The 26,951-nt window shown below is 51.8% G+C and overlaps 8 protein-coding genes across 8 annotated transcripts; 4 read left to right on the top strand and 4 right to left on the bottom strand.

Moving 5' to 3' along the window:
- Window positions 1-1,263: 1,263 nt before the first annotated feature.
- On the top strand, window positions 1,264-2,206 carry TRIVIDRAFT_197996 (uncharacterized protein; the record flags this gene model as incomplete). Its single annotated transcript, XM_014105350.1, has 2 exons — window positions 1,264-1,365; window positions 1,604-2,206. The coding sequence occupies 2 exons, from the start codon at window positions 1,264-1,266 to the stop codon at window positions 2,204-2,206; spliced, it is 705 nt and encodes a 234-aa protein (XP_013960825.1).
- A 3,903-nt stretch (window positions 2,207-6,109) lies between these two features.
- On the bottom strand, window positions 6,110-7,657 carry TRIVIDRAFT_81288 (uncharacterized protein; the record flags this gene model as incomplete). The annotated part of the gene is made up of 3 exons (XM_014105349.1): window positions 6,110-7,294; window positions 7,361-7,529; window positions 7,585-7,657. 3 exons carry the CDS (start codon window positions 7,620-7,622, stop codon window positions 6,317-6,319), a joined length of 1,185 nt encoding a protein of 394 aa, XP_013960824.1.
- Window positions 7,658-8,055: 398 nt separating this feature from the next.
- On the top strand, window positions 8,056-10,683 carry TRIVIDRAFT_50150 (uncharacterized protein; the record flags this gene model as incomplete). The annotated part of the gene is made up of 2 exons (XM_014105348.1): window positions 8,056-9,918; window positions 9,988-10,683. 2 exons carry the CDS (start codon window positions 8,056-8,058, stop codon window positions 10,681-10,683), a joined length of 2,559 nt encoding a protein of 852 aa, XP_013960823.1.
- Window positions 10,684-16,763: 6,080 nt separating this feature from the next.
- Window positions 16,764-18,826, top strand: TRIVIDRAFT_125026 (uncharacterized protein; the record flags this gene model as incomplete). Its single annotated transcript, XM_014105347.2, has 5 exons — window positions 16,764-17,155; window positions 17,242-17,340; window positions 17,403-17,470; window positions 17,539-17,955; window positions 18,021-18,826. 5 exons carry the CDS (start codon window positions 16,764-16,766, stop codon window positions 18,824-18,826), a joined length of 1,782 nt encoding a protein of 593 aa, XP_013960822.1.
- A 1,040-nt stretch (window positions 18,827-19,866) lies between these two features.
- On the bottom strand, window positions 19,867-20,568 carry TRIVIDRAFT_59121 (uncharacterized protein; the record flags this gene model as incomplete). The annotated part of the gene is made up of 1 exon (XM_014105346.1): window positions 19,867-20,568. One exon carries the CDS (start codon window positions 20,566-20,568, stop codon window positions 19,867-19,869), a length of 702 nt encoding a protein of 233 aa, XP_013960821.1.
- A 596-nt stretch (window positions 20,569-21,164) lies between these two features.
- On the bottom strand, window positions 21,165-22,487 carry TRIVIDRAFT_50061 (uncharacterized protein; the record flags this gene model as incomplete). The annotated part of the gene is made up of 2 exons (XM_014105345.1): window positions 21,165-21,339; window positions 21,532-22,487. 2 exons carry the CDS (start codon window positions 22,485-22,487, stop codon window positions 21,165-21,167), a joined length of 1,131 nt encoding a protein of 376 aa, XP_013960820.1.
- Window positions 22,488-23,280: 793 nt separating this feature from the next.
- TRIVIDRAFT_59119 (uncharacterized protein) lies at window positions 23,281-25,434 on the bottom strand (the record flags this gene model as incomplete). The annotated part of the gene is made up of 3 exons (XM_014105344.1): window positions 23,281-24,321; window positions 24,394-25,223; window positions 25,296-25,434. 3 exons carry the CDS (start codon window positions 25,432-25,434, stop codon window positions 23,281-23,283), a joined length of 2,010 nt encoding a protein of 669 aa, XP_013960819.1.
- A 515-nt stretch (window positions 25,435-25,949) lies between these two features.
- On the top strand, window positions 25,950-26,803 carry TRIVIDRAFT_59118 (uncharacterized protein; the record flags this gene model as incomplete). The annotated part of the gene is made up of 2 exons (XM_014105343.1): window positions 25,950-26,228; window positions 26,315-26,803. 2 exons carry the CDS (start codon window positions 25,950-25,952, stop codon window positions 26,801-26,803), a joined length of 768 nt encoding a protein of 255 aa, XP_013960818.1.
- Between the last annotated feature and the right edge of the window lie 148 nt (window positions 26,804-26,951).

Genomic DNA, 26,951 nt, shown 5'->3' with positions numbered 1-26,951 from the left:
TCAGCGGAGCCGAAGGATGCCGGCAAGAATTTCTCAGCTGATTGACTGCGCGCAGGGCCCCAGGGCCGCGGCGGAGGCAGTGATGGAGAACAGGGACGAGGTAGAATGGCGGTGGGAGAGTGAGCTGCTTCCGCTCGTCTTCTTGGTCGACTTTTTTTTGCGTGTGCCTTTACTCGTAGGTATTCGAAGAAACCATGACCGCAATGCCGCAGCCGAGATTTCTGATCCGCCGGGACAGTTGAAGCTGCGAAGACCCGAGAGCTTGTCTGGAGCTATAGCTGCGTATTTCTATCGGCAGCGCAAGTTCTAGAATATGACAAGTGATAGTTGGAAGTTGGAGACGTCAGCAGGGGTAGGAAAGAAAGGGTTGACTTGCAGGGCCTGGATGACCAGCAGCAAGGAAGTGGGCAAAAACTACCGAGTACGATGGGGGAAGCCTCGGGGAAGAGAAGGGTGGATGGAGGTAGGAGAAAGAGAAGAGAAGAAACTAGACGAGACGAGACGAGAATAGAATAGAGGAGGAGAGAGGAGAGGACAGGAGAGGACAGGAGGAGAGAAGACAGGAGGGTGTAAGGAGGAGCAGAGTAAAAGTACTCGTCAGCAGTGTAGATGAGAAGAACGCAGCGATCGTGGAGGAAGTCTGAAGGAGGCAATGAACTGGCACACAAAAATTGTCCAGGTCGAATCAGAGGAGAGAGAGCTTCATCCAGAGCTCTGGGCGGCTGCCAGCAGGTGGGAGGTACCTACCTATACCTATGCCTGTACCTGTACCCGCACCAATACCCGCACCTGTTCTCGTACTACCGAGTACAACCTGAAGTACGGAGTACATATGACAAGATATGGAGCTCTGCTTGAGTCCTGCCTGTCCTGTGCACTTGCCTGATGCCGTGCACCTGCCTCATGTTAGTGCTCTGTAACACGGTACTAACACCCCGTACCTGCGTCAGTACCGAGTACCTGCTCGCTTGCAGATGCCAGCAGAGGCAGGCAGTTCCCAGCTACAAGAAGAGCGGAAGTTGTGCGAGAGCAAGTGGTACAAGTACTTGCAAGCGCGTGCACTAGAGCACAAGCCGGGAGTTGATCACCGACTCGGCTCTGCGCCCCACCGAGAAACAGGGAAGAGCTGGCTATAGCTTCATTTTGCACTGTAATGGTTGGTAGTACTTGTGATTCATATTACAGCACTCCGTATGTGACATGCTGGGCAGACAATCACAAGACAAGAGCCGCGTCAGATGCGCCAGAAAATTATGCACCAGAATGGCCAACCCTTGGAGTTCGTCGGGAGTAGCTCTCGCGGAGCGGCGGGTGCGCGAGTGCACGGGTTGCTGGGCGAGCTCATACTCGTACGCCTCTTCGTCTGTGTGTTCTTCTTTTCTTTTTCTCTTCTTTTTTCTTTTTATTTTCTTCGTTCCTATTATGGAGTCGTTGATGAGCACAAGTGGTGCTCCGTAAACGCCCAATTTACCGAGACATTGACAGGAATTGCTTCTCCGTCTCTTCTCGACGTTGTGTTAGAATACTAATGGACACAACATAGGAATCATTCGACCAACTCTCTAGAGGGAAAGAGATGCGTGTGTGTGTTTGATGCCGCCAGGCTTCCTACACACATCACAATCCTCGGCCCTATTACGCCAAGCTGCCCAATCCGCCAGTCTTCCTCCTGTTCCTTCGCGACGAAAAGGAGTCATCGACATCGCCGTTTTGGGGATCTGACAACACTTCGCTTGATCTCGGTGGCAGAAACAAGGGGCTTGGGCTCTTTGGGCTTGGAGTGGGAAGACGCCAAAAGTGGCTGACAGGGGCATCTGACATGGGGGGACGGCAATGCGAGATGGGAATTGGACAATTGCACAGAGCCCCTGTGGCCAACCGACCAGGTTTCTGGGCGCCAACAACAGGCAAAAAGTCCCTATACAGGCTGTCACAGCCGCAGCACAAGCGTCTGGCCGATCTGTCCATCCATAACTTCGGCTTGCAAAGCGCGCTCGTCCGTCGCATGTTGGGCTTGACACTACTGCCAGTTTACCTCATCTCCGAGCCTCTCGCGGTGCCCCATGCCTTCATCGGAGCCTATCCCATTGAAGCGCTTGGCTTTCAGCCCACTCGCCCACACTCAGGCGAACCTGATGCCGGGGACCCCACACAGCCCAGCGGCACTCCAAGACATTCTCGCGGGCGGCCATTGGAGAAGGTTTAGTACCCGTACGCCATATCGACAAAACGTCAGTGGAGAAGCTAGCGTGCCACCAAAGACAGGTACGAGCCATGTCTTAGACATGATCGTCGAAGGACGACTTGCGATGATGCCGCGGAGCTGTGTTGCAGCCAGGCAGCGTCTACATGTGGCACGCATGTACGAGTGTGTGGAAACGTACGGGGCTTTGCCTCTTTTACATTCGGCATAAACAGAGAAAATATCGTGACACACGCTTGATGAGGTGTCGCGCAAAGCTACCACTAAGAAGCTGGCATTGGAAGCTGGGGAGCACAGCTGACCTCAGCCTGACATTCATGACGCACCACCTTTATCGCCGTCACACAACTCCACCTACTTCCATTGGCTACGCTTTGAAGACGCAGCCGCCAGCATCGGTATTACTACCAGCGCTTCGGGCATGTGTACTTGAAAGAACAACCACCCGGAGCCAAAAAGTACGGCGCCAATCACGAACTCGACATTTGGCCGCTAAATCTCCGGTGGTGTAGGCATGTGTGGTGGTGGTATTATCTCCTCTTCTGCGAATCAGCTGGATGTATCCGAACACACATGTTGCCCTCCATGTATATGTGAAGCAGTCAGGCTTACCCCGATCAAGTAGTGCAGCCGTTTGCTCCATACTCTTGATCCAACAACCAGAGTGTCAACACCGACCAAACAATGGTCAGTGCCGGTGAGTACGAATTACCGGACATTCCACTCAAGGCTCGGGCAACTCGAATCTTGCTCACAGTCTGGTGTTCACTTCTCGCACCATCCTTGTGTTGAATTCTAAATCTGCTGTCCCCGTAACGCCGGATCGCGGTCTAGCTTTCTTCGCAGCATCGTTGATTCTCCTGCCTTAGGAGGAGTTGGATATCACCCCCTGCCCCTGGCAGCAACTTGTTATTAATGCTCTGGGGACCTTTGGGACAGATCCGTAAGGGCTTGAAGTGGATAAAAGTCTGTTCGTACCTTCATCATGCACCTACGTGCCTTACATCTGGCTAGGAGGGTAATACGCCCCGTGACGAATCTCAAACTTCAGGTCAGCAATAGACAGGTCATATAAATCTCCGGATCAGCCTGCTAAATATTCACTCAGAGAACTATGCCGAACTCAGGCAATTCGCGTGCCTCCTTGAACATTGCAGAAGGATCATGTACTGCAGATGAATGACGGCCCTGATTCTCATACATGTGCTGCCTCCATTCCATCAATAAAGGCAAAATCTCCAAGTATGTCCCGATTAGGTGCCTCAAAACAACCACGGTTGCGTTACCTGAAGGGCTCAGCAATACTACCAGACTACAGAACGTGGCTTGTTTCAACTTGCGAGCATCTCGTTAACGCTGGACAACGTGACCCAAGGCGTCGATGAAACATATGTCGACAGAGCATCTAGTTCGGTATCAGCCATGAGTACATTACCTGAAACTTACATGCATGTACTCGGTGGTCCAATTCTAACGCACCGTTACGCTGCTGAGTGTTAGTCATGAGATCCAGCCAACTAAACGCACGTGTGGGGTACTTGAATAACATCTCATATCCTGTCTGTTGGGTACTGAATGGTATACGAGTACAGCATATCAAAAAGCCCAGGACAGCTTGTGGCTTCTACCCATGTAATGGAATCTTGCCACCGCCAAAGTTCGGTAGCTTGCCCTTGATGTACACGGCCACAAGCAGGCGTAAAACGTTATCTCAGACCCTCTCCTGTCACCAGTACTTTGTCTGCACAGACATGCTCTTCCCGTTGGATTCTCGCCGCAATATTCATCTCCGCAATTCCAACAAGCTGGGAGATTTGAAGAAGAAACCTTCCATGTGTGAAGAGTAATCACCGCATGCAGGTTTCAGGAGAAGGGATTTTGGTGGTTTGCGGTGGACACTTGCCAGCATGACGATCCCCTACAGAAGCCTCTCGAACCAAGAGCCACGGTATACTTGAGGGCATGCTTATATCATGTCAGTCGCAAGCTATATTCTGTATTTACCACCAGCAGTGAGTCTTTCGTGCTGATCTCGTGACGGTCAACTCAGATATGACGAAGCCCAGCTGGAGATTGTATGCCCCGGTATGCGAAGTATACGTCTAACTTTATCATGTGCCTCTCGTTATCAAGCTAGGAGAGCTTATGATAGCTGTTCTACCCATCAGCTTACTTGTTTCTTTACAGTTGACACATGCTAATTGTCCACGGCACTAGTAGTTGGTGCTTCTAGGCTCATTCATGAGGCACGAGGCACTGCGAGTGCATCCTTGTACTCATACACAAAGTCCCAAAATTGTCTCATAAGAGCATCCATGTCGCCACTAAAGAGTCCTTGCGTCCGGGTATCACCCGGCGTGAATTAGAAACCTTGGTTTCTTTTCTGCGTTTACGAACGAAAGGGGGTCCGTGCATTATACACAGCTTCCAGGAGATTTGCCTCGACAAGACCTGGTTGATCCCCTTCGCAATAACTCGCCTCGCACTTTTAGTACCATTCTCGCCTGAATAATCTCTGTATATATTTAAATCCTTTGGGGAATTGGCCAAGAAAAATTATGCGAGGCTTCTAGTTGTTTCAGAATGAACCGTTCTTCATTCGCCACCATGTCCACGCGGCGGCGATTATCACGAGGATTCCCCACTTCCTCGGGAGCCCTGAACATGATTTCGGCATCAACCCGTGGCTAACAGGTAATTTTCTTTGATTACCACTCTTGTAACTCTAAATTGAGAGTCCGCGGCCGCAGGTGAAGCTTCTTTCTCAGTCTGATCTGCAGCTAATCGACCAACGGCAGATGACCCGGGCCACCTTGGAGATGCCCAGGACCCCGGAGCTCCACAGTGCAGGGATCTCAAGACCGGACCGACGGCTAACAAGATTATCCATTCTGGTAAAATAAGCCAGAATAATGCTATGCGCCGGGACCTGAAGGCACCAACCCGAATAAGTAAACAGCTTCCAGAGCTGCCGTGAGTTGGGTGCGAGCATGTCACAACAACTTGTACATGCATGCGCTACAATAAGGCGAGATGTGTGATATAGCACTTTGAACTCTGTACGGCATATGAGCCGCTTGTTAGCAAACGGAGCTTGCAGGTGAGACCAATGCATCTTGCAGGTGTCTGTATATATCGAGCTTGAGCTACATCTCACCACTAGCCTCGAGATTGCTAGCTCTAATCATAGAATCACAGCGTCGTATACGAAATAGCGGCGGAGTGCTACCGGAGATTCGGAGCCAACTTCAGCTAGCTCAGTGCTTAGAATACGTAGCTGGCTCATCGATCACACCTCCTGAGCGTTGGGCAGCTTACCAGTAGCCGGAAGCAGTAGGTAGTACTCGATTCGTCCAGGATAGCTGGTTACAGTCATTCTCAGCTTTGATCTCTGTCAAGCTGCGATTACTGCCCGTTGTTCATTATGATCTCGTTATGGTCCCGACATGTCTCTCTTTCTACTTGATCTACCAGTACGTGTTGAACGACTCTGTGTCAAATGTGACACATGGCCTTTTCTTTCCCCCAAAATGTTACGTATGATCCCACGAGAAGTTGTGAGCTGGATCAAGCGGTTGGCTTTACGGCAAACGAACTACCGTGCACATGCCAGTTCGTTGCGTGTACAATGTGTTGTGCATCTACACTGCTAGCTTCGTAATTGTTGACAAACAAAAAATAAATGACTGCATTTCGGGGGCTAAATTTTTGCTCATATAACTAACATGATTTTGTAAAAAAAAGGGGGGGGAGAAGAAGTGAGCGTTCAGGTCCGACAAGATGGCAAAGTTTGCATGCAAGTAGGCAAGTCTGCGTTTGCTCGGTATCCCGCGCGTAGAGACGGAAGTGTCGGTGAAGATGATCTATCGTGGACGAGTTTCATGTCAGATGCAGTGTCATGTATGTCAGTAACCACAGATTTCTGTTTGCAACTAATTTATCGAAGGTAGAAAAGCAGGTAGCCGTCACGAGGGACCTCTGCGCCAACACGCTTTGGACCAACAGCGCCCGCCCATCAGCAATCCCCTGAACAAGATTATTTCAGTAAATGAGATGTAAAGAATAAACTCTTCCAGGTGCTTATTTTGTTGGCTGTCTAAACGGAGTGCCCGATCAGTCGTCCATCAGTTCAGCCAACTCCGCCTCCTCCTCTGCGGTCAACATGTTACCTCCCTCCGGCTCAGCTTCTTGCTCTACCGGCTTCTTAGATTCTTCAATCTTCTTAACCACCTCGTCCAACTCGCCCTTGTTCAGAGGCCATGTGCGGATGGTGCCGTCAATGCTGACACTGCAGACCTTTTCAGGCAATCCTCGCGAGTTTCGCAGCAAGATCAGATCAGTCACTTCCTCGTAGTGTCCTTCCAACGTGCAGTACAGCTTGCCCGAAGCCCTGTCCCAGACCTTGACATTCTCGTCCCGTCCCGCAGTGATGACCCAGTTCTCCGTAGGAATCACGGCACGGACATAGTCCCCGTGCGTAAAGACATCGTCAGCCGCAAAGTTGCGAGCCCGAGCGAGACATTTTGCGGTGCCGTCCGCGCTGGCCGTCCAGAGATCGCCTTCCTCGCTTTCGAGATCGTACACCAGCTTGTAGACGCTCGTGTCATGTTCCGCGATGGTGAGCTTCTCAGTGTCGGGCTGGTCATGGTATGCCTCGCTCAACTGCTCGAAGCCAGTGGCTGTAATTTTCCATCGGCGGATGTGAGGGTCACTGCTAGCACTCGCGATGACCACGGCATCAGGCGTGCTCAGGACAGGGTCAACGGCAATGTGCTGGACCGCAAGCATGGTTGTGGCCGGGTCTTGAAGCGTGTGCAGGCGCTTGCCGGACTCAATGTCCCAGACCAAGATCTTCTTGTCTGCACCGCCGGTGATGAGGATCTCCTTGCCGGATATCCTGGTGCAAATGACGGCCTTGATGAAGTCCGCATGGCCACTGAACTTGCGGCCGAGCTGGGCTGTTTCGACATCCCAAGACCAGATATCCTTGTCCCATGAGCCGGCAAATACGGTCTTGTTCCCGCTGCCTCCAACGGCGACGCATGTCACAGGTGCCTTGGGTCCTCGATAGGTGGATTTTGTTGCACCCGACTAGAAGCAATGATTGAGTGATGAGTTTGTATGCCTTACATACTAAATGCCACGGCTGATACTCACTGAAATGTCTATGCGGCGAACAAAACCTGCCGATTCCGCGATGAAGATGGCGGTTGAGGGAGAAAAGGGGTCCGGGACAGCAGCCAGAATCTTGGACTTCATAACAATTGGATCTCCATTTTTGTTGCCAGCTTTGCGAGCCTTGCGATCTCTCTCGGCATTGGAGGCACTGTGACGCTGATTAGTATGAGCAAGCAAAAGAGATTCCAAGGCTGCCAACTCACTCGGTTTGGAAGAAGGCGTCTCGATCTGAGGTCTCCATGGCGGTGGGGTGTGTGATTTGTGATTTGTGATTTGTAACTTGGATGGCAATGGATATCTTGGCTGGTGATGGGATGAAGAGAAAAGGATGGCTCAACGCCGGTTTATATATGCAATTAGATCTCCAGGGATGAATTAGGCTGCCGAATAAATTAGACAAAAAGGATATATCGTGATGCTCGATCAGCAAGAATATCAATAGTAACTTGGAACATGCAAGCTTACCCAGCTAGGCTCCCGCCAAACTTTTGAATCCAGTGGCAGCAAATGGCGGGGCTCAACTGACAAGCTGCTGCTAAAATTCAACCGCGGGGCCGCGACACCGCCCAGACTTTAATTGATACGCGCTTAGACGCGTCTCCCTGAATCGAAGCCAGAACCTCTGGACCAGAGCTTCTCGCATGCACCCAATCTGACGAGCCTAGGCTGCAACAATGGACTCGACAGCTGCTCCTCGTCCTCGACCGAGGCCTGCGCACACCCAGGGCACGACTCGATGCGCCTACACCAAGGACGGAAGCCGGCTGGTGACCGTGGGCTCCAACAACACGATCCGGCTCTACAAGACAGGCTCGGACGGCGAACCGACAAACATTGACGATTGCCAGGAGCAGAACGTTGCCGTTGCTGCGGCGCAGGATTTCTTTGTCGTCGGGTCTGAGGACGGCACCGTCAGCCTGTACTCGCTCGCCACGTCCAACTTCGAGCGCTTCCTCGTGCGAACATCGCTTCCGGTGCGAGATGTGGCGCTTTCTGCAGACTCGCAGTGGTGTGCCGTGGGCAGCGACGAATTGACCGTCAAGGTTGTGAATACGCAGGATATCAAGCAGTTGCGGCACCTCAACGAACACGGCCGCGCCGCTCGATACGTCAGCCTGGATCCCAATGGTCGGATTGCCGCCATATCCTGTGTTGACGGAATTATATACATCTACTCTCTGACGGCAGAGCAGCCTGAGCTGATACACAAGGTGGACGGCGTGATTGGCGCTGGGGACGCAGATTCAGAGGCTTCGGTCAAGGCTGTTTGGCATCCGGATGGCAGGGCATTTGCTGTCGCGACACCGACGCGGGACATCCAAGTCATATCCAAGAATGACTGGGAGAAGCAGCGCTCTTTCACCAATGGCCATTCGGCAGATATTACCGCCCTCGCCTGGTCGCCAAACGGCGTCATGCTGGCGTCGGCCTGCAAGGGCGGAAAGGTTTTGATCTGGGAGGCCAGCACGCAGAACATCATTCAGCGCTACGAGTATTCCAATGTTATTGACCTGGCGTGGCATCCGTCCAAGAACATTCTCTCCTTTACGACTACGGAGGGAGAGGTCTACATATACCCCGACTTCCTGTCCGACCAGTACTCTCCGATGCTGAAGCTGCCGGTGCAGCCAGCCCCCTTTATCCACGATCCTCTACTAGAAATATCCGCCAACAGAAGAGCTCCCGCGGCCAATGGTCAGAAACGCGACATTCCCACACGTCCTCGCCGAGACTCTTTGGGCAGTCTTGACTCCTATTTGGAGGACGAAAACTATGCAGATGGCGACGATGATGGGTTTGTCGTTGATGATGACGGTGCTGGGTATACAACTGGCCAGAAGAGAGGTCGCGTTGGCGATGATGTGGGTGCCGGTGACTATTCCAACAAGCGGAGGCATCTCCTTGACCCTCAATACCACGAGGCGTTTCAACCTGGGTCAACGCCGTGGAGGGGAAATCGAAAGTACCTCTGCCTGAATCTCATTGGATTCGTCTGGACAGTGGACCAAGACGGGCACCATACCGTCACCGTTGAGTTTTACGACCATGAGTTTCAGAGAGATTTTCACTTCACCGATACCTTCCTATATGACAAGGCGTGTCTCAACGAGCACGGCACTCTGTTCTCGTGCCCTCCAAAGGATGACCAGCCGGCCACTATTTTCTATCGTCCTCATGAAACCTGGACGCAGCGGTCTGACTGGCGGACACAGCTTCCCAAAGGGGAGGCTGTCACAGCCATGTCACTGAGCGAGTCCTTTGTTACTGTCGTAACAAGTGCCAACTATGTGCGCATTTTCACATTGTTTGGAATACCCTACAGGGTCTATCGCCCCAAGAGCGCGCCCATGGTTACATGTGCGAGCTGGAGAGATTACGTTCTCACGATAGGCAACGGTCCTGTCTTGGCTGACGGCAACACGCGCCTCCTATATACCATTGAGAATGTCAAGAGAGACGAGATTTGCCAGAACGAAGATACGGTGGCGCTTCCCGAAGGCACGACTTTGAAGAGCGCCTTCTTTTCCGACAATGGTGTAAGTATTGACCAAATACACGTCTACTTGTTTTGAAAGAATGAAGCAGCGCTAACAGTTGGCTATTAGGATCCTTGCATTTACGACTCGACGGGTACATTACTGACACTGCTACACTGGCGTCAGCCGTCACGGGCCTCTTGGGTGCCATTACTAGATACCAAGCTTCTGCCTCGTCTCGCCTCTGGTCGAAAGACTGAGACATATTTCCCCATTGCCGTGGCAGAAAACAAATTTCACTGCATTATCCTCAAGGGTGGGGACCAGTATCCATACTTCCCCCGGCCTCTGCTCTCAGAGTTTGACTTTTCCATTCCATTGCATTCACTGCAGGAGCCCAAGCCAAAGAAAAGCAAGGACAATTCAGGAGATGGGGAGGATGAAGCAATGGACGAAGATGATGACGAGGAGGAGGAGGGCACTGAGACGAAGAAACTGGAGCAGCTATTCATGCTCAAGGGTGTGCAGGCAGCCCAGCTCCGTGACCTTGTCGACGCCACTAGCGGAAGCCACTCTCAGCGCTCTCTGTTGTCTCGCATCGAGCTAGAGATTGACAAGACGCTTCTGCAGCTCCTAGCGGTAGAGTGCCGGGAAGGCGAAGATAGGGGTATGCGTGCGCTAGAAATGGTAGAACTGATGCGGGACCGCACTGGACGGATGATGGAGGCGGCGTACAAAGTCGCAGAACGATATGGGCGGACGATTTTGGGGGAGAAGATTCGGGAGGTTGGAGAGAACAGGGTCAGTGGTGGGGATGATTTCTGAGCTGAGCGTCGAGATTCTGCTGTGACGATGAATATTTTATACTTGCTATCCTTGGAAGGGAGGCGGGCGTGGCTGATGGAATTTTACAAAGCTGTGGTTTTGGGTCTTATAAGTTGTGGGAAAATAGGTAGGGTTGGCATTGGAGTGAATGACTGGGATATCTCTGGAGATTCAGATGACATGTTTTAAAATAGAATGATAACCCTCCTAGTTGATGGCGTGATATATATCATGGTGATTAAAGGAGTTTACAATGTCAAATTACATTTTCGATGGTGTGTACGTTGAGTTGTCCAGTTTCCTCTCAAGGGCATGTAGCTGTATAAATGCTCGTCTGAAATAGGAATTTGTAGAATAGCAAGCACAAGTGCTGCAACTCCTTTCATTTTCTACTGTACGTTATGAGCCAACTTGTTTGGTACAAGTATAATAAGTCCTCAGTTAAGCAGAGAGCTCTTCTACTCGTTCCTTACCCAACAAGAAGCACGAATCTGATTGCCTGGTTTATTCGATCTCGAAACCTCAATTGCCATAGCCGCCAGTGACATTTTCACAAAAAGGAGTTCGAAACGGACCCCCTCCTAACACAAGTCTAGTAAACAATACGCTCACTCGTTTTAGAGGGTACACTATCGCAGACTATCAAAGTGTCCCGTTCCGCAGAGGCGGGGAACGCTCGACAATGGCATTCCACTATACGTTGCCCTCCAAAAAATTGAGAGTAAAAGAAGGACCGAGAAGGCTAAACGGGGGATACACGTGCATACATGTGTTAACAAAGTGAGTGGCTATTCGGCACCCCAAGTGGGAAATCTAAGCATCCCGTGTCTACTAGAGGAATATATGGATGTAGTACTCAAGGAAACGTGTACCTGCTACTTATGTAATAGTGAGTAAAAGATGTTTCCTCTACGCCTTGTTACGACAACTTGGACTCCACGTCGCCGGTGAGGGTGTTGAATAACCCCTCCCTTAATCAAATCAAAGAGCTCTGTAGGTAAGCCTCATCAACGTTTCGTGAGGTTCGGGGAGCTAAGAGTTTTGGCCGCGGCTGCAGACAAGCCAAGTAAGTATACATGTACCTCTACGTGTCAGTAAGATGGTAAGATGGGCTGGGAGCTAGAAGAAGTTCTGGGCGGTTGCTCCGATGCAAAGTATCGGAGGATCTACTGCACTCTGATTTCCTTTTACCTCGGGTAAAAGGGTCTTTTCCATTTTTTTTTTTTCTCTCTCCCTTTGTTTGTCCAAAAACGGTAGAGGGGAGGGCCCAAAAATCGGGGTGCGGAATTACAAGACGCCCTTTGTTCGAAAGCCGTTCTTTTTTGGAAACAATAGCAAAGGGGATGGTGGAAAATCTAGAATCAGGCAGATTTTCGACCGTTAGTGCCCGCTATTTTGCTGCACGTTCTCCATTTCGTTCAGGGCTAGTTTCGCCCGAAGGCGTTACCAGGGGGTTGCAACAAAGAACTTTTTTGTTCCATGCTAAAGTAGGATGGGTTTTTTTGTTTCGAATGTCGCGTGGGGAGGGGACTTTATGTTGGTGCTACTTGGCATGTATGTGTATGTATGTGCATGTACTCGTATGTGTGTGTGTATGTGTAGGTGTGTACAAGTAATTACATGTATGTAGGTACGAGAAAGGCGTTGATTGCAAATTCCAGGGCTGCGGAGAAATAAACACCGGTTCGATCGTCTGGACGGCCATGGATCTGCTTATGGCCCATTAGCTCCCAAATACGAAGTACATACACGAACAATTGGTGCTCCTAGGTACTGGTTCGGTAGCCGGCTCTCGCCCAGAAAGACACCGGGGCAGGGATTTCGGCAAAGCATCCATCTAGAGTATATTTGCCCTGTTGTGCATGTTTCCACGGAGCACTTGCACGGGTAAACGCGGTAATACTGCTGCAATTAGAACCACGGCCGAACAAGAGGTGATCAGTGCTTTTCAACGAGGGGGAGGGGAGAGGAGAGGGAATGAAAGCCTCGGGCTTTTTGAAAAGGTTGGCGGGATTATGCAGGTCGTTTCACGCTCGGCTCCGTCTTAATTGTTGCCTCCCGCCTTTGATTAAGTCGGTGCCTAGAGCAGGAGTGGCGGCGAGCTGCACGGGTTTGTTAAGCATCATCCATATCAATATCGTATACTCGTATATGTGCTGCTGTTCGTGTTGGTTGACGCCGAGATGCGTCAGTTACCCTGGGATTTACCCGAGCTAGATATAGCAGGGTTTTATTTTATTAAATTTGCTTATTGCTTTATTTGATCCCTTCTTCGAAAAAGAACCGCTCATGCATCCATTCGCTAGATATTTCCTCCTTGGTGCAAAATATTCGGTTAGTGTCTCCGGTTGGCTGGCCTAAATGGAGCAGCCGGAGAATGCATGTACTTGAATGGAGTACCTGATGCCAGGGGTAGAAAGGGGCGGCGGCAAAGCAAAATACAGTAGCTAGAGAGAGAAATGAAGAAATAAAAAAAGAAAAATAAGAAGAGGGAATTAAAAGCGAAAAAAAAGACTGCAAAACAAGGACTACCAGGGTGCATGCCGCGCGCCGATCTGACGGCAATATTTAATATAATTTGGCAACATCCCGAGATCGGCAGCTGTTAGCGCCGCAGCAGCTCGGTCTCTTGCACGAAATAGTGCTTCGTGCAAGCGTGTGAGAAGCAGAAAGAGGAATCTGACACTTGCAGGGACGGTGACATTCTTGGTTAGCTTGTTGCAGAGCCTCGAATTCGACGTCGAACTTGAGGCATCAAGCAGGCTGGTGAGACGGCGGTGGGAAACACCGAGGGCTTCTTCGGGTTGTAAATGACACCCTCCCCAGGCAACCAGGACAGCAAAAACAAAGGAAGGGAAAAAAAGTAGGCCGAAAAAAAAGGGGCGCATATGCACCGGTGATACTCGTACAGGCAAGTAGAAGTATCAATCTATCTGGCCATCTCGCTACAACAAAGTATTGGCCACAAGTCGTCTTTTGCCCGGGCCCGTACGAGTATCCCCCTGCGGATCGGTGAGTGTCGTACGCACTCGTACATATGCACGGACGGGCGGGATATGCGGCCAGCAAATTAACCAATTCGTCCTGCGGTGCCACGGGTTGAAATTCGGCCTATTGAGACTTGGCCGACCCCGTAGGAGGTGAATTGACAGATGCCAATTCGCACGTAGCAGGTGGTGCTCCTATGTCTGCTGGTCTGCTACAGGAGGCATGAGTAAGTGCATGTACTATGTAAGTACATGTAGCGTGGCCATGGTCCATTGGAGACGGGCAAACAAATAATTGGGCTTGCAGGCAGCAGCTTTTCGGCAGCAAACATGCAACGAACGTTATTGGAAGCTATACTATACTATACGCTATGCCAGCAGCTGTTAGCATGAAGAAATCGGTTGACATTAGCAGTTGAGGCTAATCCAGCTCGTGTGCCACCGGCCGGAACCACGGGTGTGTTGGCATGGAATTTGCATCTGATCCTGCCTAGTACTATGTACAGTACTGGACTGCCTTGGAAGTAGTACTCGTACTTGTAGGTCGGAGAATGGGACAGGCATTATTACTAGCTTCGTGTAGCAGCAATCTTTGGAAAAAAACGCACAGACGGATGGACTCTCCTTACTCCTCAAGAAAGATGGGGATGAGATTTGGCGCCGCCGACGTAAGACTGGCAGCTACCAAAGGCAGATTAGCACGGAGGAGCTAGATAAGGAGCATTTTCTGGATCAATTTCATGTGAAAGTTGGGGGACTTGGGCATGTTTCAGTTGCTCATTGGTGATGATATCCGAGTATTTGTTATATAATCGATTTTTTTTTTACTTCTTCTTCTTTCTCACTGTTCCATGATAGAATGGCTTTTTTATGTATACAAGTACTCTATACAATTCACTTGGTGTTGTATTTATAGCATCAAGTCATCCATTGCCAGAATGTCCCTGTGGATGGATGGTTTGACGGCCTGTCAGCAAGCCACCAATAAAAGTCTCCTTGTCTGTGCGCTGCGGGGGGGCTTTCCCTTCGGACCTATGGCTGAATCCATCTCACCTCTCTTGTAAGATCGGATCTAGTATCTGCCCGCCCAGGCTTGGTGAGGACGAGAAGCAAGTAGGTACCTAGTAGTTGGTAATGGATGCAACTTGGTTTGGAGGAAAGGATGCCAGCGGCGATTAGCCACAAGTAACAAGTACCACATGTACCGATACATGTTCCGTGGTGAATCCGCGATTCTGGTTTTCTGGGGAGAGGAACAATGCCTTGGGCCCTTTTGTCCGAATACTCACTCATTGTACTTGTAGCATCATGGTTTACAGTGTTACCTCTAGGATATACCTTGGGTCTTGAGCGAACCTCTACCCGTACCTAGGTAAATCATTGGTCCCTGGTCTGCGGTGAAGCTCATGGTCTGGGTCATTGGCATGGTTATTTATCATGGCATTAATCATGGGGAACCTCGTCTGTCAGTCAAGGCCATTGCTGTTGGGTCAATTGGCATTTCAATTTGCTCCTCTTTGTTTCTCCACGCTGTTCCGCAAGTGTTCCGTACATGCCAGTATTACGTACAAGGCGCTCGCCGCATTACCTAAAGGCCGGACCTCGGGCCTGTGAAAAAGGTTCCCGGCCTCGCTGAGAAAAGTCGCCGTGGGTTGTTGACAGCGGGAGCGGTATCAATCAGCATAGGTCGGTACTGAGTAAGCTGGAGCTGCTCTTGATAGGCAAAGCCTTGTATTACATGGCAGATCGATATCGACCATTTGATGTCATTGATACGCGTACCGTGCCCTCTGCTATGCTTTGCTTTGCCTTGCTTTGCTCAGCGTGTACCCTGAGGAATCTTGAGTGTCGACACGCATCTTGACCCAATGTATCTGTACCTGCCAAGGTACCAACATCGCCATCATGCGCACCCCCAAGTCCGCGTTTCCATATTTCCAGAGCGAAGCGTAGCCGCAAAAAGCTGCCGACAGCTCCATTCGTCCCCGTCGCAGCTCGGCCTAAAGCCTAAAGCCTCCAGCGACAGGCGCTGTACCCGGTACTTGTCGCCCACTAGCCCTCCAAGCCCGCAATCGACTTTGCGCGACCCCTCCAGGTACCTGCCAGTGGCCTCCTTGGTAGCATTGCTCCGTGCCGCCTGCGGTGGTACAAGAGCACGACTTATCTAATAGGCGGCGCAAGTACTGCATACCGATCCAACATCCTCCTCCTCCCCCCCGTCATTGCATGTACAGCACAGTTATTCCCACCTCCGTAACGGTTCTGCTCCGTCTCGTTGCACCGTCGTCGCTGAGACACCTCAACCCTACGCGAGCTCTGCGCTCCTGTTTCGCCTGGGCGCAGCTGTGCATCATCGTCCGCATCGGATTTTTTTCCTTCTTGTTCTTCTCTCCTCTGCTCTCCAGCACGTCTTATTCCCGGACGGGCCTCGAGCGTCACCGCCTCGCCCCCAAAAGTCGCCTTCGCTGCGGCATCGTCGAGCTCTTCTTAGTGGTCTCGCCCTCGTACACTAGCATCGTGCAGTGCATACAGCTACATACACACACACAGCTTACCTCCGTGTGCGCCCTCGCGCCGGCGCCGTCGCTGCTGTTGTCCGCAGTCTCTGGCAACAGCTGCCGCTTCTAGAAGCTCCCAGGGCCTGGCACTCCAATGCGAGGCTGATCTCTCGACGTCTGTGCCTGTGCCTGACCGAGCCTGTTCTGCTCTGTGTGTGGGCGTGCGACGACAAATAGAAAAACTCGAGAACTTTTGTCATCTCCATTGCTGCTTCGACTCCACCCAAACTGCGACAACACGACACGCCAGTCCGACCTCATCTTGCGACCCGAGTGCTGCATCCCGCAGACATGAGGTGAGGTGAGTAGCTAGTCCACGGAGCTTCCCTGAGCTAGCCAATGCCGGTTGTCGCAGCTCCGAGCTCTTCTTTGCGCCTCCTCGCCCGCTGCCCGCTCGTCGCTTTCTCTCCTCACATCCCGCCTCCTCCTCGACGCCGCTACAAATCCTCCTCCATCGCCTTCTTCCTCTCCCCCCCACCCCCCTCATTCTCCCCCAATTCACGCCGGACAATCCATTCATCGCTGGCTGACCGCAATGGGGACAGTACAGATGGCCCACAGGACTGAGACCTCTCAGAAATCCATTCCGGCAATCGATAGACTTCAAGACTCGCCCGGCTCCCGAATCGTCCCCGTTTCCATCTCCGTCTCCGTCCCGCCACCTACCATCAGCATGTCTCCACCTAGTCCCGTCGACCATCCGATGGAGGGCACATCTCCAGAAGACAACTCGCCTACTGCCCACGGCCCCGACTCCGACCCCAGCGCCAATGGCAAGCCGGCCGTCGCCCGACCTGGCAATGCATCGCCACAAGATCACACCGCCGTGACGAGCTCAATCAACATGCCCGCTCCTCCTCCGGCTGCCGCGGCCGCTGTTCACCAGCCCAAAATCGTCCAAACTGCCTTCATTCACAAGCTATACAAGTGAGGACTCTGAACCCTCCCCTCCCCTCGTCAACTCGCCCCGGGTGTCCCCCGGACCAGGTGACAGCTACTGACGGTGCAAGCAGCATGCTGGAGGACACCAGTATACAGCATCTCATTTCATGGTCGTCATCCGCTGAAAGCTTCGTTATGTCGCCCTCTGCCGACTTTTCCAAAGTATTATCGTAAGCAACCCCTCAACAAACGACCTCTGCCCTGATCAGCTTGCTCACCCTCAACCCCCTAGCCAATACTTCAAGCACACCAACATATCATCTTTTGTTCGCCAGCTCAATATGTACGGGTTCCACAAAGGTATCTACCGCTTCCGTTTACATTGTTCCTTGAATAGACCAAGTTCGGAGAAGCTCACACCCATCTAGAACGAGACGTATTCCATACCGGCAACCCTGAAACGACGCTATGGGAGTTCAAGCATGGCAATGGGAACTTCAAGAGAGGCGACCTCGTTGGTCTTCGAGAAATCAAGCGCCGCGCTAGCCGACACGCTCTTGTCAACAGAGAGAACACCTTCCCCAAGACGTCTACCTCTCAACCCGGCACGCCGGTCGAGCCCGTCCAGGTACCGCCAGATAGCATTGAGGCTAGACTGGCCAACCTGGAGCACTCACTATACGATACGGCGGCGAGACTCCAGAGGAGCGAAGAATCCGCCCATTACATGCACGTTAAGAACCAAGCAGTCATGGAGACACTAAGTCGGCTGCTCTACTTCAACCAGGAATTGTCCAAGGGATTACTGTCACTGGTCCCTCCGGACAATCCTGTTCATCGAGATGGTACGTTACACATGATATAATGCGGGCAAAAAGACAGGTGTGAGGCTAACACGCATGGTTTAAAGTCTTGACAATCCAGGGCGAAATGGTGAGGCAAGCAGAAATGCTGCGCTCTCTCGACGAGCCGCACGAACCCGTATATTCTGCCCGGCAACAATTCTTTGGCACTGTCGACAACGCTCCCGTCTCGCCCAGACAGCTACCGCAGGATGACACCAGACGAGTCACTCTGAACGTTCCGCAGGGCCGAACCCAGCCATCTTACCGCCCGGCCGTTCCCTCCAACCTGTCCATCGGCACGCGGCGACCCTACGGATCTATCAGCGGCGGTGCTGGATCTTCACCTCTGCGCAATGCCGCGCCGGCTCCTCCTCCTGGGCCTCATCCCCTTTCCAACGTGGAGACGGTTCCAAACAGCCTGGCCAGACGCCATACCGCTGCCGACATTCGCGCGCACGGATGGCAACCAAACGCACCTCCATTCCCTCCAGGAGCTGTGCCACCGCCCGTGTGGCCCCAGTCTCCCAACCGACTTGCGCCAGAGGATCAGAGGATAAGGGACTCGCTCTCTTCATTCTCCCTACAGGCTCCACCTACTCATAGCCATCCACACTCGCGGCCGGCGACGCCACCGCATGCCCCCTTTTCGAACGGTGCCGGCGGTGGGTCGGATACTTTTGGCAGCTGGTCGTGGAACTCGGCATCGAACCGTGAGAGCAAAACAATTGGTGCATTGAAAGAGTCATCAGCACCTCCTACTAGGAGAGGAAGCATGGCACATATTCTCAACCCTAGCGATACCGCTGAACGATCAGACGAAGACGAAGATCCCCGAGGCGAAGATGACAGGAAGCGGAAACGAAGGCAGTGATACGGTGTCCAGAGCCTCGGGCATGTAAACGTTCGGATGGATAGGAAGGATGGATCATGACCACGGCGCATGAGTTCTGGCGCTGCTTACGACCAAGGGGTCGCATTCTGAGGCTGGCGTTTTAAAGAAATATCAATACCTCACACATGTTTTCGGATTTCTTCAGTTGTTTTTATTGGTTTATTCATCTTGTTTTGTTTTTGTTTTTTTGCAAATCCAGATTGGATACTTAGGCATGGCAGCATCACGGCCGATCAACGTCTTTTAGCTATGCTCAAAGATGGTGGCCGTTTTCGAGTTAACACATTCGCATTCAATTTCGATTGTATAATAACATCCTTGGACTGGATCTTGACCATCTCCATGGCACACTACAAACATCATTCAACTTGTGGGGCCACCTCGCCTTTCCTTTTCTTCTTGATTCAAACATCCTTTTGGGGGAGCATCACCAGGAAACGATGTGGACAGCGTCGCTCATTTTTTTTTATCGAGCCTCTTAATACGATCCTTGATTGGATATGACCTGCCGGAAACATGTCTACTACGTCTGGGGTTACCATCCTCATCCGTCGTTGAAGCGCCGGACAAAAAGTTGCTGTGTCTTTAAAACTTCTTTTGGGTCTGATTTTTGACTAGTATTTTTTTGACTGCCATGGTAAGAGGAGGAAACTGGCTTTTTTGGGACTGATGGAGAGGTATGAAAGCTAGGATGGAATGGTCTAGACGGTCTTGGTCGGGTTGAAGATGGACGAGAGTGTGGCTCGCGAAGAGAACAGCAAAGAGAAGGGCTACTAAAGGGAGAGGACAAGGCTGCTGTTCTGGCGGTAATATCAAAGGGGGAAGGGGATTGATTGATTGAGAGATTTTTTTCCTTTCTTGCAGAAGTACGTTGGAATAAAGTATATAGGTGTGATCTCTCATGAGCTATGTTGTGGTTAAGAAAAGAAAAGTATTATAGGATGATATAATTTTTTTTCTACATTGGCCGCTTTTCTTTTTTTAAATGTGCTTTGATGCTGAGAAAAATGGTAAAACTGTTATGAAGCATTGCCGAGTTTCTTCTGCTTCTGCTTCTCTTTCTCCCTCTGGCGCTTCCTTTTCTTTTTATTCCTTTTCGCATCATCCCCGTCGTTGTCTTCTTGATCTGGTATTGCCACTTGTTGCTCTTGCACCAGAACAGCGTCAGCGTCTTCATCTCCTTTCCCATCACCCGTGTCCATATCTTCAACCTCATCCTTTCCCAGCTCTTCTCCCCCCTTATCTCCGCTCCCCTCCTCATTCTCCTCCACCGCATCTTCCACCACATGCTCCCTCCTCGGCCTCTTCCTCTTCCCCAGCCCACTCCTCCCAGGCTCCTCATCACTCTCGCTCTCAACCGCGAACTTCTTCCCCGCCGCAGCAGATCCCTTGCCGTTCCTCTGACCCTTGCCCAATAATCTTCCCCTCAGCATCCTGTCCTCCCTCGCGGCCGCGTCTCCGGCGGCGGCCTTGCGGTCGGGAACATAGCCCACGCCTTCGTTGGGCCGGGGCCCGGAAAAGAGCTGCTCGATGTCGTCTGCGTTGACGTTGTACCGACGCGGCGGCGGCGTGGAGGATTGAGTTGATGAAGAGGAGGAGGCAGGGTTGAGTGTCTTGAGGAGGGACGTGCGGTTGGAGAGGAGGAGGGAGATTTTGTTTGATATGGCGGCGCGGTCGGGGGCGAGCGGGAGGGGAGGCGGTTTTGATGAGGTTGGCGGCATGGTTTTTGAGTGTGCTTGGAGATGTGGAGGGTCGTGGGATGGATGAGTTTTTGTTGACTTTTGAGGGGGAATCGCTGTAGTTGTCGCTGTTATGATAGCATCGTTTACTGGGGGCCCGCTTGGATTTGACACGGCAATGGGTTGGATTTATCAAATGTCAGGATAACAAGAGACAAAAGTTGCTGGCAGAAAAAAAAAAAGTTAGAGTAGCGTCACTCTAAGCACCTGGGAGCTTCAGTGGGGTCTTCTAGTTACTGCTTCGGGAAAGCAGCTGCGTGCTTCTAGAAGCGTCAACCATCATTCGTCCTCTCTCTTAGATCTATTTATTTATGCATACGAAGCAACAGTGTCTCGGGCTTAGGATAATAGAAAACAAATGATAAAAAAACCATGGCCGATGAGCCAGTAAGATTAAATATATTAAAGATGTCTCGTCTAAAATCACAAAAGTACCCAATGCTTCAATGCTTTTGTTTTCATGCTCTGGTATCTTCTCTTGGCTCTGGAGCCTTCCTCGATAAAAGTTACAGTCTATTTTAGTTATACCCCCATCGTCGCGTAGCAGTCATGACATTTCCCCTGGCCAGCCTGGGCCTTCAATATCGCGTCGCCGTCGATTCCGTCAGGGAGAGAATATATGGCAAGTCGCTTGCATCCCCACTGTCTGCCAGACGGATGACGGATCCTGAGCCATCCGAGGACCTAGACCGCAGGCTGACGGTTGTCGAGTGTTGGCTGGAAGTATAAGTGCGTCGCATCTGCGTGAACCCACTGGTGCTTACATTGCGTGATGTCATATCCATGGTCCTGCTGCCGGGCGTGTTGGGCGCCGTGCGATATGTATTGGTGCGCCGTCTTGTCCTCCGAACTGAGCGCTGAGTGCTCGCCGTGGAGGGCCGTGATATAGTTCTTGGAGTAGATGGAATGGTTTCTGCTGGAGCATCGTTGTCAATGTCACTTGACATTGTTCCTCTTCTAACCATCCTCTCTCTCTCCTCTTCATCTTCGTCTTCGTCTTCGTATATGTGATCTAGGACCACCGGGTCCAGAGGCTGTATCGATCGCAAGATTTCCGCAAAGAGATCCATAAGCTCACGGAATCCAGCATTGCAGATTGGCTTCGTCGAGAAACGAGCCGCTTCATATTTTGATAGGAATTCGGCCACCGTCTCGTCCATGACGGCAACGCCGAGACTAGTCAGATGGGCAAAGTAGTCTCGGAGGCTCATGCTGGGAAGCCTCTGCAGCAATTCTGCAGCTTCGGGGTCCAGCATCGGGGGGTTGGATTGAGAGGCAGGGTCCGGCGGCGCAAGTCGGAGCGCTTGCGCCTCTATGAGATTCGGAAATTCGTTGATGACGTCGTTGTACTGCAGGTTGGCAAGGTCCGGCGAGTTCGGAGACGCCCAGCCGCAGTGCTCGATGACGCCCCAGACAGGACGATGCGGCGGCATGGGCGTCGGTTCGTCTCTGTCCAGCGCATGCTCGTTCCACGACATCAATCGTGCCCGCGTGCGCGCTTCGTCCTCGTCCTCGTATTCATCCCGATCGTCTCCCATCATCTCCTCGTCAACTCTGGGCCGCGCCGCATACGCAATGGCCGAGCTCTTGCTCAGCCCAGCCCCAACCATCTTATAAACCGCCTCCTTGACATCGCCCTTGTCGACGGGCACCCATGACTTCGGGATCGACGCCAGCACCGTTCGATTAACGTAGAGCCGCACAATGTAGATGAAGGCGACGATGAAGACCGTGACGACGTAGCCCGACGCGATGATCCAGATGTTGTACCACTGCTTGTTTTCCACGGATCGCTGGATGGCGTCGCCCGGAGTAATAAGAAGCAGGCCGCAAAGCACCACGTAGAGGAAGAGGTAGATGGACCGGTAGAGGATACGCAAGAAAAGGCTGTGATGCGCCATGGCGACACGCGCCCAGGCCCTGGTCTCAACTGATTCGTCGCCGCCCTTCTGATTCGGATAAGGTGAAGAATCGCGGTCGCATGGCTATAGCTGATGGAGATTCATCCGGGATGCTGCCGTAACTGCTGTTGAGAGAGGCCAAAAAGCGATATCGTCATGTCATGTCATGGGGGAGACGAGAGTTTGTCAGGAGGAGCTGCAGCCAGGTCAGGAGGACGAGATTGCGTGTGGCGCTGGACCTGTGCTGTAAAGCTATTCTAGCAGGGCCCCAGCAGGTAATTACAGGCGCCTCGCTTGCAGCTTGGATAGACCAGGGTTGCCATAGGTACTGCCTTGTAGGGGCTAGATGGGCGATGATGTACATCTACTAGGTGACCAGGCATTTAGCGCGCGCAATGCAAGGTACGCGCGACCTGCTCCGCTAATCGTGGGTACCTCGTCCAGCTTTGACGGGAGACTTGTGGCTGAGACCCTGCGTTGGTCCCTGCAGCAAAATACTGTCTTGATTGAGCTTGTCAAGTACCTACCACGGAACTTTAGGTACTCTTATGCAGCTGTACAAAGAGTAGCATTATTTAACGCATTGTTGTTTCGTTTCATTTCGTTTCGTTTCTCTTTCAGCCATGTGTTTTACAAGTATTTTCGTGTTTTTTTTATTACGGTATAGTGAACCCTCAAACTCCGGTATCGTCTCATGCGATATGCGACATCCATGACCCTCAAGCGATTCTCAGTCCTTACAAGTACATGTTTCTCTTCCAGCTCATCTTCGTCTCACAAAGCCCTGCTTTGGCTATCGAATTTGCTCCATCTCCGGCTGCTTGAATTCTACCCGTTTGAACTCTACCCGCGCCGGTCTCTTCTGTGCCCAGTCTTCATTTCTTCTTGTCCCGATGGAGGCGTCTTTGGCTTTGGGTGCCACCTCCTTCACCTTGGTCGTCTGCACTCCGGGTTTGCCAATGGCCTCCTTTGCAATCCGCAAGTCCGTAGGTGTAAGCCTCAGATCACTAGTGTAAGGCTCAAACTTGGAGATGACCTGCTCTAAGCCTGTCTTCAATGCCTCCAACAGCTCGTCCACCTCGGGACACTCCTTTAATCCCTTTACGTCGGTCCAATGCAAAGGGAATTGTGCCTTCAACGCCTCCACTTTCTTGATGATTGATGCCAGGGTTCGAATTATGCTGGGGACATCTCTGTGAACATTGCCATAGGAGTCCTCTGCCAAGCTGTGCACTGCCAATTGGCAGAGTGCAGTGGCCGCGTTTGCGGGCAAAGTTGGTTCGGCATACGGACCGCCTAGGACTGCGGCGGCGAATTGCGTCCGGAAGTTTTGTCGGATTAGATCGCCAATCCATCCAATTGATATTAGGCCAGTGACAACTTGTCTGGCTTGGTCCATCAAATGGTCGGGAGAGACTGCCTCTTGCTGCTCTTTGCTCAGTACTCGGTCTTTAGCATTCTGCCAGGTTTTGCGAGCGATGGGGCTAAGCTCTGAAGCGGGCGTTGAGCCGGGATTCCGTGCCAGTTTATCCAGCGCCTTTTCAACACCAGTCCGAAGGGTTGCCTGTCTGGACTGGCTTGTGAAAATGGGATCCTCTCTCAACGGGGCCGATGAGCGATGCTTTTCTTCAATTTGGATGGCTCCAGGAGTTATGTGTGCGGCCGGCTGTCCATAGGCATCAACGTGCGTCTCAATGCTTTTGAGGGTCTCCATGCAGATTGCGTATATCTGAGACCACATGGGGCCGCCTTGGCGGTCAATGTCGTTGAAAATACTTTGTCTTCGGGACTGGTGGTTCTGAGCAGTGAGGGCCAATTCCCACATGGCAAAGGACTATTATCATTCATTTTCGTCAGCAACTAAGACGTTACATGTAATGTTAACGAAACCATTCAATATCCTTACCTTGATGGAGAGTTTCTTGCTCTTCAGGCCATTCAGGAGGCTGCCGTTGGGGTCTTTGGATTCGGACGTCAAGGGATTGCCGTTTTTCAAAGGCTTCTTAACCATGAAAATTGAGAAGGCCCTGTTACCCGCTGTCCACAAAAATCCAACACCAACTCCTGCTAAAATGCAACGGGCCAAGAGGTAGATATCCGAAGGCCAGGACGACGGAAGCATGTTGGTCCTAGGCAGGTTGTAGAACGGGCGCAGGAACGTCAAAGTCCACGACCAGGCAAACGATCTCAGGAAGAAAAAGTACAGAATAAGAGTCGCGGGTATAGCTGCGAGAGCCAGCTTGAAGCATTCAGCTAGGGCCATAGGCAGTTCCTCCATAATAGTTTGAAGGGATCCCGATATGACACCAGCGTTCTTTTGCTCCACCACGGGCTTCCTTTCCAGCGCGCCGAGATCCAGACGGTCGATATCATGTCTGTAATGCTCAACGGTTTGAATGAGGGCGAACGTGAACATGTAGCAGGCCAAAAACACGGGTCGCTCGTTTAGCCTGGCGCGATCGCCGCTAAAGTATGTGATCCATTGAAGATTCGTTTCCTCATCCGCCGTTCCTAGATAGATGGCGCAGTAGAGGAAACTCGAAGCACCGTACCAGAAGGCTGTCTCGTACGTTCGTGGGCTGAGAAGTGAAGATGCAAAGGTGTGCAGACCCGAACCTGTCGTCTTGATGCCCACGTGGTAACTTGCAATTCGAAGAATGAGAATGGTGAGGCCGCATATGAACAGCAGCAGCGTTCGAAAGCCCGCGGGGCCTAGAGGAAACCAGGACCAGAAATCTGCAGTATTACATATCGCCCTTAGTTAGAGATGGACCGTCAGAAGACTGGGAAGAGGGATTGGCTTCTCACAGGAGTCCCAGCTGCTTAGCAGAACCGATTCGAGGTACGACACGGCCAACAACAGGCTGGCTGTTGAAGAGAAGCGTCGATGCAAAGCAGGCTGCAGAGTGTCCTTATAGGGGGCTCGCCGCGTCTGTGTGCCCGCCATGGTCGCGGCGCATTCCCTCTGAGAAATGGAACGTCGGGTCGAGAAGAGACGCTGGCGACGGGATAGGATATAAATGAATGGTTCACGAGATGAACGGAGTAAATAAAAGAAAAATCCCCGGCTAAGCAACCAGAAGCTGAGCAGAGCTGCGCTAGACGCGCCAAGCCTGACTCTATCGGCACGCGTCACGTGGAGATAAGCAAAAGTGGAATGGCGAGCGTCGCCTCTGATTGGCGCGCCATCGCCCAAGTGACTTGCATGTCGTAACTCGGCCGTCGCAAGAGGTTACGTAGAGCCCCATCGTCCCATCCAGCGGGTTTCATTCATCCTCCGTTTTGCATTCCGAACGGCTTATCTTGGCCATCTTTGTTGCTCGCAAGCGCTAGAATCGCATCGCATCTCGTTGGTTTCTATCATTCTGTGGCGCCTATACACTATATACCAGGAGCACGGGCATATTCCCCTATTCGCGTTTCCCGTTTCGTTTCTTTTCCGCCCTGTGAACCGCTGCGACCATGGCCTACGACCGACTCTCCAGCCTCGAGGCCGGCCAGACCGGCGGCGGCTACAGCGACGACCCTGCGTTCCAAGACCTGCAGTACGAGTTGAAGAACAAACTGCAGTCCCTGCTAAGCAATAACCGCAAGCTTGCCAACGATGTCAACGTTTTGGGGACCAAGAAAGATACCCCTCGCTTGCGGGAGCGGGTTCACAATACAATGGAGAAGTCCCGGGAGATTTGCAAGGACATTGGCGATGGCGTGAAGAAGTTGCAGACATGGGAGGACCTTACCGTACGTCTGCACTTGCATCTTGCCATGCGACGTGATGATAAGCTGACTCATATTGCTAGAAACAACAAAAGTACGAACAGACAAAGGTCTCGAGCGATTTTCAGACTGCCCTCCAAGAGTTCCAGGGTTTGCAGAGGAAGGCCTTGGAAAAAGAGCGCGCGTCCATCACTGCAGCCCGCGAGGCGCAGGCATCAGAAATTGCGGGCGCTGGGGGAGAGGAGCAGCTACAACTTCAACAGCAGCAGCAGCTGTCGCAACTAGCCCCACAGGACGAGGTGGATTTCCAAGAAGCCTTAATCATCGAACGAGAAGAGGAAATTCGAAACATCGAGCAGGGTGTCGGCGACTTGAACGTGCTATTCAAGCAGGTGGCGCAGATTGTTACCGAGCAGGGCCAGCAACTCATCACAATCTCCGATACCGTTGAGAATATCCACGAAAGCACTCGCGGCGCCGATGTAGAGACTCGTCAAGCAGCTCGATACCAAAAGGCGGCTCGCAACAAGGGCTGTTGCTTGCTGCTCATCTTGGCCATCATTTTAACCATTGTTCTTTTGGCGATTTTTGTTGGCTGAATGCGAATTGCGCAAGACGATATACCGGGCTAATTAGTGATTTTTGTTTCTACCTACACGGAGTTTCCTCTCTTTTTCCTTTTTGTAGTTCCTCTCTTTTGTTCAAGGCGTGCTTTATGGCTGGTTTATACAGTATCCTGACCTCGTT

This window comes from Trichoderma virens (assembly GCF_000170995.1).
Source record: "Trichoderma virens Gv29-8 chromosome Unknown TRIVIscaffold_2, whole genome shotgun sequence".
In the NCBI taxonomy this organism is placed as follows: domain Eukaryota; kingdom Fungi; phylum Ascomycota; class Sordariomycetes; order Hypocreales; family Hypocreaceae; genus Trichoderma; species Trichoderma virens.
This window is presented reverse-complemented; position numbering and strand designations above follow the sequence as displayed.